Below are 10,138 nucleotides of genomic sequence, written 5' to 3'. Positions count from 1 at the left end.
GCTCCTCCATCCATGGGATTCTCCAGGCAAGAATATTGGATTGGGTTGTCCTTTTCTTCTCCAGGGGATCTTTCCAACCGAGATCGAACCCAGGTCTCCCGCATTGCAGGCAGACGCTTTAACAACCAGGAAGCCCTTGTGATTTTTGTACAAATTATTTTCTCTTACCATGCCTGTCTAAGTCTCTTTTATCTAGTAATTTCTACTGAAAAATTATTCCCCTTCATAGGCAATTTATTCTTCCCATTTTGATTAAAAGAACATAATCATTCATTCTTATTAATTTAAAAGTGCTTTTTCTGTATAACTGTATAATAATGTTTAGCAACCAGGATGATGTGCTTTTCCCTACACATCTATGGGCTATTTGGTGACATCTAAATACCTTTTGAGTGCCAAGATGAGCGAGAGCTACTGAAATCTAATGTGTACAAAATAAGGATGTTGTAAACCTCTACAAATGCAGAGAATTACCCCAAAACAAAAATTTATCTGACCTATACCTTGGTGGCCCCCCTGGTAGCTCAGTGGTAAGGACTCTGCCTGCAATGTAGGAGTCCTAGGTTCAACCCCTGGGTCAGGAAGATTCGGTCCACTGGAGAAGGAAATGGCAACCCACTCCAGTATTTTTCCCTGGGAAATCCTGTGGACAGAGGAGCATAGTGGGCCATAGTCTACCAGGTCACAAGGAGTCACACACTACTTAGCAACTAAACATCAACATATCTTGGTAATTGTACCATGCTTAGGAAACACTGCCCCAGAAAATTGTCATTAGGACTCATGAAGTTAGAGTCAATGAAAAAATTAATCTAAGAAGCAAGTTTAAAATTTTATTTGGGCCAAATTGAAGATTATAATCCAGGAACAACATCTCAGAAAAATCTGTGGACTGTTCCCTCTATTTGAAATGAAAGCACAGTTATATAAATTTTAGGGCGAAGAAAGTTGTACTTTGAATGATGTATTATTGATGTTTTATATAATCCAGATCTCCAAGAACAACGTGGTGGGTCATTGCAACCCCTTATAAGATTAAGAAGGAATGTTACCTTTTAAGGAGTTGTGGTGTCAGGAGAATATTTTTCTTTCTAATGAAGCAGGTATTTCTGTCCTTGGGGTAGTTTGGTCTGATGCTTAAGACAGATAAACAATGCACTCTAGGGGGAGAGAAGAGGTCAAAGGCGGAGAAAATAATTTCATGTTTAAATTATTTGTCTTCTCCATAAAATAAGAATTTTCTTTCTCAGTAGGAATGTAAAACTATCATCTGGAAAGGTACATTTTTCATAAGAGATATTGTCTTTTAGATTGAAGGCACATTTTTCTATTTCTGTATCTGCTCATTTGTTTACTGCTCTCTTCTCTTTTGCTCACTTTCCTTTCTGCAATTATTCACAATATTAACTTACCTAGAGCTATGGCTTCCATGTTTTATGGATTCTCTGGGTCAAGTATTCCTTATACAGCCATGTTAAATTGCTCAAATATTCTGGATATAAAGAGTAGCCTGTATTTTTGAGTCAAACCATAGAGATTGTTAGCAAGTATATGGATACCATGATGTTCCAAATGGGGTCCTATGCCAGACAAGTAGCATCTAACAAACATGTACTATAATGTATATAGTAAAACTATTTAGTAAATTAAGAAGCTAACCTAAGAGTTGTTCTCTTTCAGATCCTGAGAGGAACAATCTCATTGAAATTTTTTGTGTATTTTAATACAATCCATCCTGATTTAGCTGTCTGAATGTATCTCCTAATATTTACTGAATTATAGCTGTAAAATTTCAGAAGACACAAATTACTTTTTTGTTTTACCTAGATCAGTATCCCATATAATTTAGAACAAAGTACATTTACTTATGGGTTTCCCTGGTGTCTCACTGGCAAAGAATATGCCTCTCAGTGCAGGAGATGAGGGTTCGATTCCTGGGTTGGAAGATCCCCTGAAGGAGGAAATGGCAACCCACTCCATGGCAACTTCCCTGGGAAATCCCATGGACAGAGGAGGGCTACAGTTCATGGGGTAGCAAAAGAGTCAGTCATGACTTAGCGACTGAACAACAACAAATATTTATTTATAAATTAACAAGTCTTAGTTTTTCATTTGAGAAGGAAATGACAACCCAGTCCAGTATTCTTGCCTGGAGAATTGCAGGGATGGGGGAGCCTGGTGGGCTGCCGTCTGTAGGGTCGCAGAGTTGGACACGACTGAAGCGACTTAGCAGCAGCAGCTTTTCATTAAAAAAATAGGATAATGGTGCCAATATAATAGTCAGAGGAAAATTAAAAATTTACAAACTTAAAAAGATAATATAATACTTATTTAACAATGTTTGACACTACTTTTTGAGTTTCAAGCACTCAGCACAATGTAAGTACTTCATAGTTATATGATAAATACATTGATATTTGTTCTATAGTTGGTGTAAATAATGCTTTGATTATAGTGGATACTTAATATGTATTTAATAAAATCATTAGGAAATAAACTTCTCAAATGTTAATTTCTGATTTGAAAAACATCTGCTTTGGTATATTGTGTATTCGCTCCAAGAAGAATTCCTAAACATGAGTGTCCAAAAGGAACGCCTTGTTCATAGAGGAATAAGTTTTAAGAAAAGTAAGCAACAAATGCTCTTGCAATTGACCTCAGGTGGGATAGATATATCTTTTTGTCTGTGAGAGAATCTAAGCTTATCAGGGGAGATAACTTGAAGGATGATGGAGAGAATTTGAGCAGAGATTTTTTCTTATTCCAAATCTGTTGTTTTAGGACTTTCTCATAGTCTTTGTTTTATATTTGCTTTAATGGTTCCAAAAAGGAGTTTTACAATTAGTCAAAAAATACTTACTAATTAGTAAATTAATATTTTGCTTTTCCTGGGGTTAAACACACACATATCCGTATACATGTATTCACAGAAGAAATAGTAGGGAATTGTCAGCCTGGAAAAACCCCAAAGAGTTTGGAAAATGATAAGACAAAGTCACTTATAGGAGGTCCTGAAAGGAAATAGTGGTATGAGTGAAGTATCTACTGAAGGGCAGAGACAAATAAGGAGCTGACTCTGGTTCTATGAAATACAATTGTGTAAAAGAAAAATGTTAACTATAGAAATTGTATTTTGAGTGGCTATTAGATGCATAAGGCTCTAAGTAAAGGAAACATTACATTTAACACAAGTTCTTATATTATTGCAAATAATTAAGAAAAAATAGCTTTTCAGACCTAATGGTTATTGGTAAAGAGGGAGAAGAACAGAAGACTTAGGTTGACACTTGAAATTGAATACAAGTGATGTGTACATAGCAGGGCATAGAACAAATCTTAAAGGAACTCCTAAGGATATGGGGATAACATCCATGACTTTTAAAAGTAATGGATTTATTTTCTGAGAGCTTAAGTGGAGGATGGTAAAGATGTGTGGCTCATTTTTGGGAAAACACTGAAAGTTTGAATAATTAGTTTAAAGCACTTGGAGAGAATGTATTTCAGAGGGATCTGGCCAAGAAGAAATCAATTTAAGAGAAAAAAAAAAAAAAAAAAAAACAACAGTGAGCTGCAAAACTGAAAAATATTCTAATCAAACTTGCTTTCTGATTATGACCAAACAAAGATTTACCACTACTATAGATCCTTCATGCCAGATCTAGGTACAGTCTAATCTTCAAATTCATTACTTTGAATTAGATGAAAATTTCCCTCAATTCCAATTGGTAGGTGACCAAAAAAGAAAGAAAGCACTGATGATTAGCACTCACAAAAGCACAAGCTAAGGGGAATTTCTTTCAGTAGTCATGGACCAGAAAGAAGCCATACAGTATGTCCACTTAATTTTTCTCACTGAAAAAAAAAAAAACAAAAGACATGCAGAAACATAGAATCTGATGATTGGTTACTTAGAGACATTGAGAAAAGAGATGGAAAATTAGAGATGAGTCATTGGGCAGAGAAAGTAAGATGGTATCCTCCTAGTCTAACTAAAGTATATTTTGCTGAAATAACTCATTCTAATTTTTAATTTTGCAGTTTTAACAGGAGTTAAAAGATGACATAGAAGTAGCACTTCTCAATTCTACTACTCAGATCACCATGCTCAGACCCAATGGCTCAGTCTTCATGCCCTCGGTACTGACACTCATCGGGATTCCTGGCCTGGAGTCAGTGCAGTGTTGGATCGGGATTCCATTCTGTTTCATGTACCTTATGGCAGTGATTGGGAATACATTCATTTTAGTGATAATCAAATATGAAAACAGCCTTCATAGTCCAATGTACATTTTTCTGGCCATGTTGGGGGCCACAGACATTGCACTCAGCACGTGTATTCTTCCCAAAATGTTAGGCATCTTTTGGTTTCATTTGACAGAGATTTCCTTTGATGCGTGTCTTCTACAAATGTGGCTTATTCACGCATTCAAGGCAACTGAATCAGGTGTTTTACTGGCAATGGCCCTAGATCGCTATGTGGCCATCTGTAACCCCTTGAGACATGCCAGCATCTTCTCCCAAAAACTCTTGACTCACATTGGAATTGGTGTGATACTCAGGGCTGTCGTTCTTGTAGCACCATGCATAGTGCTTATCAAATATCGTCTTAAATTCTACCAAACCACAGTCATCTCCCACTCTTACTGTGAGCACATGGCCATTGTGAAACTGGCTACTGAAGATATACGGATCAACAAGATATTAGGTCTGTTTGTTGCCTTCACTATCTTAGGATTTGACATCAGCTTTATCACTTTGTCCTATGTTCAGATCTTTGTCACTGTCTTTCAACTGCCCCAGAAGGAAGCAAGATTGAAAGCCTTTAAAACATGCATTGTTCATATTTGTGTCTTCCTGCAGTTCTACCTCCTTGGCTTCTTCTCTTTCTTCACGCACAGGTTTGGTTCTCACATACCACCATATGTTCATATCCTTTTATCCAGCCTTTACCTTTTAGTTCCACCTTTTCTCAACCCAATCGTCTATGGAGTGAAGACCAAACAAATTTGTGACCATGTCCTGAAAATGATCTTCTCCAAAAGACATCCTGATCATTAGTGGCTCCTTCTGTAGAGATTTTAGGTTAGTTTAAAGTAGCAACTTTAATATGGTGAAAAGTTACATCATGAACGATCTGAAAACAATCTTTAAAGCTCAAATGCTGATAATTTAACAAACCCTCAAATGCTTAAAAACTTTGGTTTGCTCTTCACATAAAGAACAAGCTCCCTTATGCTGAGATTTCAAATTGTTTCTGTTACTCTTGTTTGGTCCTGTTTATTTAAACCTAGAATGTCCCTTCTAGCAGCACATATTGACAGCAAAATTGAAGAAAAGAGCACTTCATTTCCAGTAATTTTGAAGCACCATGAACTATATCAATATTTTCAGGCTGCTAAACCAATTCAAAACTATAATATTAGCTATGTTTCACTTTCTAATATTTGTTTATGAATCTATATTTTGATTTTTTGAAAACACTTATCTATTTTTTCAATTTCTCTGAATAACTGATGAATATATAAACTATGTAAAATTAGTAACATCAATATCAGAAATATAATATCTGTATGATGCTGTCCAAAGTCTATAAACACTGAGGAGTTTTCACGGGAAAGCATGCATTAAAAAATATTAATAAAGATGTTAAGCATGTTAAAAAATATACCTTTTTTATCCAAAAAATCCAATCAGTATCTAAATAGAAAACATCTTTCAGAGAGAAATATTTTAACGATTTTACCCAATTTGAGTTTTGCTTGAAATTGGAGCTTTAGTTCTAGCATTGAACACATATGCAAATACATTTTCACTGCATTTAGAAATTTCATACTGCAAGTATCTTGAGTAGAGGAACTGTGTCTAATTGGTGCTTTTATCCACAGTAAGGTAATGCTTGGGAGAAGGCGATGGCATCCCACTCCAGTACTCTTGCCTGGAAAACCCCATGGATGGAGGAGCCTGGTAAGCTGCAATCCATGGGGTCGCGAAGAGTCGGACACGAGTGAGCGACTTCACTTTCACTTTTGACTTTCATGAATTGGAGAAGGAAATGGCAACCCACTCCAGTGTTCTTGCCTGGAGAACCCCAGGGATGGGGGAGCCTGGTGGGCTGCCGTCTATGGGGTCACACAGAGTCGGACACGACTGAAGCGATTTAGCAGCAGTAGCAGCAAGGTAATGCTTGAGGCGTCTTCAAACTTCAGAAAAATGACCTTGAATAATGAACAATTAAGACATTTTCTTGCTGTTGATCAATGGTATTCAAAGCCAACAAATATAGAGACTTTAGGGTAATAAGAAAACTTTGGGGAAAAAAACGTAGTAAACAGAGATATCTGAATATGTAGTTGTAAACTAACTCATAGTCAAAGAAAGAAATAACCCAACATTTCACTACCAGAAAAAGAAAGAAAAAGGAATCATGTTATTTAAGAGGCAGAAGCAGATAATTATTTTCGAATAAACAATTATGTTGAATAAAGCAGAGTGAACTTGTGTCATAACGTACTTTTACAACTGACCTCAGATAGGTTAGATACTGAGCAGTATGTGGAATCTTTGGAATATTTGCTCTGGACCAAGGATTGAACCCATGCCCCCTGTATTAAAAAGGTAGAGTCTTAACCACTGGATGGTCAGGGAAGTTCTGCACTGAGTTTTTAATAAAATTTTTATAAACCTGAGGTATATGAAGGAAGGAAAAATACACCAAGGAGAGTAATAAAGCAATATGTTAGTGAATCTCCGATGTACAAAAATTTCTTTAATGAGATAACAAAAACTTAATTTTAAATCTGTTACAGCATTAAATGTTTCAAAAAGCTGTGGCAACCATAGTGCATAATGAATAACTGGTGAAGACAGCCACCTCTCAAAAGAAGTAAAATAGCAAATATATGAATTCTTTCCAAGAGGTTATAGCATGTAATGTGCACAAAATGCAGATAAAAAGTTGTGATACCCCGGAATAAGAAACCAAGGCAAATGGAATGTGATGACAATAACCAATTAATTATGCAGGAATTGGGAGAACCATATTCCAAAATATAAAGTGCAAAAAATTGCCAAAGTGCATAAAGTATACTAGAAAAAGCACATACATTTGAAAAGCTCAATAAGAAAAATCAAGCTAGCTGTATCAACCAACAAAACCAAACACATTCCATATGGATCAGAATGCCTGGCTTTATTTATCTTCTGGAGTATGAGAAAAGACAAACAACATAAACCATAAAAGTACATCATCATACATAAAAAGTAATTTTCAAATGAGTTATGTAGAGTATAATATGACTGTGGGTTGACAGTCAAGTTTTTTAAGCCTATAATTAGCTAAAGAGACCAATAACAAGGTGTAATAATTGAGCAACTATTTTTTGTCTCTTAAATAGAAGATTAGAAATAGGTCACTTAGTAAGAGTTGACAGTTCCGGAGAAAATACAAGCAAAGTAATTACCTTACCTTTCATAAGAATAAATAGTTAGAATTTAAACATTGATTCAGGTGATTAGAAGCAAGTAATATAACCACTACTGCAGATATATTTTCTTTGATTTTTGAAATATAATTCTCATACAGAAAAGTGAAAATAACAAATTTTGTAAAGTTCATGAAAATAACTTCTAGATGAAGAAACAATTTCTCATTCCTTACAAGTCTTGTGTTGTGTTCCTTCACCATTACAGTCTCTCATTCTTCCTAAAGATAATCTCTATATTAAAAGCTAAAGTAATTATACATTTTTTGTATATATATTTACAACCTAAGCATGCATTCTTAAACCTTATAGTCTAGTTTTGCTGATTTTTCAATTTTATATAACTGGAAGTACACAGTATTGATTTTTTTCTGTTTTTCTTCTTGTGAATTTTTGACTAGAATATTTTTTGTACATCTATCATGTTCATGTTCTTTGCTGCATAAGGTACTATTGTATGAATATACTACAGCTTTTTTACCCATCCTCTGTTTATGGGCATTGAGAAGATTTGATTTTGAAGAACACAACTTTAAACATTCTTGTATATGTATCTTGGTGCACTTAGAGTGATGATTTCTGCATCTAAAAGTCTTGTTGCTAATTCATAGGGTACTGCCAATGTTAGTAAGTGGTGTAATGCATTTCTAAAATGTTGGTTCAATTATATTCACTGGCAGGATATAAGAACCTTTATTACTGGACATCATTACTAATATTTGATATGCTTATCATCATTTTAGCCATATGGTACATTTATAATAGTAGTTCATTGTGATTTTAGTTACCATTTTCAAATAAATAATCAGATTAAATCAAATTTTTACATATTTATGATATGATACATTTGGATTTTTTCTATTATTTTCATTAATATTATGAGGTCTTTATATATTTTGATGTAATCTTTTTCTAGATTATACACATTAAAAATGTTTTCTGCCCTTTGTAGAATACTTGAAATATTTTTAAAGAATAGATATCCTAATTAATCAAAATTATCAAATATTTAAATAAGTGCTAGTTGCTTCTGTTGCAGAAATTCAAGGAGGGGAGGGGCTCCCAGGGCCCAAGATTGAGCTCTTGTTTAATACTCAGAAATGAATTATCTGAACAGAGGCACATGTGTTGACAAAGAAGAAATGGTATTAGAGAGGGAAAGGGGCACTGGGGCAGAAGAGCTGGGGCAGAAAGTGTAAGGGGACCCAAGAGAACTGCTCTATTATGTGGCTCAAAGTTTCAGGTTTCATGGTAATCGGCCTAGTTTCTGGGTTGGCCCTGGCCAACCATCTTTCTTGGCCCGTGTTTGCTCTAACTCAAGGATCATCATGGTGGCTCACACACCTCATAGCCAAGATGGATTCTAGCATTATGGGTAATTGGCAGTACATATCATCTCCTTTCCCCTCCTTTTGGCCCCTCTCTAGATTTCCTAGATTTTTTTTTTTTTTTTTTCAGCTAGCACCATTTCCTTTATCAGCAACTCTCTTTGTGAGATAATTCATGCAACTGATTATCATTGTGCCTGGCCAAAGTAGGTGGTTTTAGTCAATAGTTTCAAACATTTCCACATTGATCTAGGAAATCTTTTCCTCTCATGTGTTTATCAACATAGTCATCTTATATAATGACATTCTTTCTTATTTAGACTAAAATTCATTTAAAATTGCTTTTCAGTTGTAGGTGAAATAGAAAGTATTACATATTTTTAAGCTTCATTATTAAAAATGGCATGTAATTAACTGTACATATTTAAAATGCACTATCCAATGAATCTTGGCATATGCACAAGCTCATAAAACCATTACCATTATCAACCCGTGACTCTCCCAAATTTCCTCATGTGCATTTATAATGCTGTACTTGGGTAGATACCCATCTTCAGGCAACCACATATCTATTTGAAATCACTAAATGTCAATTTGAGTTTCTAAAATTTTATGTAAATGTGAGACAAGAGGGAAAGGAGTAGGCACAACTTTTGAAAGAATTACATAGTCTGAGGACATGAAATAAACTGATAGAATCAAATGGGTCCAAGATGGTGAATGGCTTGACTTCCACTAAAACTTGAGCCTCACTATATGCTCATTGTAACACATCAGTAAGCTAAATGACACACCCACAGGCACCATGACAATTTCAAGGCCATCAAAGACTAAAACGTGGGTAGTGGCTCAGTTCCTGGAAATCTCCACCCCTTCCCCAAAATGGTTGGAATAATCCTCCCACTCATTAGCCTATGAAATTATCCATCCCATAAAAATTAGCCACAACATATTTTGAGGCTGCTCTCACCTTCTGAGATGGTGCGCACTCTGTCTGTCAAGTGTATTTCTCTCTAAATAATTCCACTTCTTACCTGTCAGTTTGTCTCTCACTGAATTCATTGATGAGACATCAAGAATCTGAGCTTCATTAAGTCCCAAGATCAAGTGTGATCTCAGTTTAAAGACCATGAATTCAAGTCTCAATCTGGGTTTTGGCTGAGTTCAAGTCCCAATCAGAGATACATGGTTTCAAATGTGGTAATACCATATGTAATTTCATTTTTGGTCTTTTTTTTTTTTTTCTCCCTCTCACTTACCTCAATTATTTTCCAAGGCATTTATCAATAGTTCTTTTTTTTTGATGTTAAATAGTAGTTTGTTTTATGG

The 10,138-nt window shown here is 35.2% G+C and overlaps 1 protein-coding gene across 1 annotated transcript; it reads left to right on the top strand.

Moving 5' to 3' along the window:
* Positions 1–4,101: 4,101 nt before the first annotated feature.
* Positions 4,102–5,058, top strand: LOC129628196 (olfactory receptor 52A5-like). The gene has a single exon (XM_055547624.1). The coding sequence runs from the start codon at positions 4,102–4,104 to the stop codon at positions 5,056–5,058; it is 957 nt and encodes a 318-aa protein (XP_055403599.1).
* The last annotated feature ends 5,080 nt before the right edge of the window (positions 5,059–10,138 follow it).

Source organism: Bubalus kerabau, chromosome 15, assembly GCF_029407905.1.
Source record: "Bubalus kerabau isolate K-KA32 ecotype Philippines breed swamp buffalo chromosome 15, PCC_UOA_SB_1v2, whole genome shotgun sequence".
NCBI classification, from domain to species: domain Eukaryota; kingdom Metazoa; phylum Chordata; class Mammalia; order Artiodactyla; family Bovidae; genus Bubalus; species Bubalus kerabau.
Note: the sequence above shows the minus strand (reverse complement) of the source record. Positions and strands in the feature narration are given on the sequence as shown.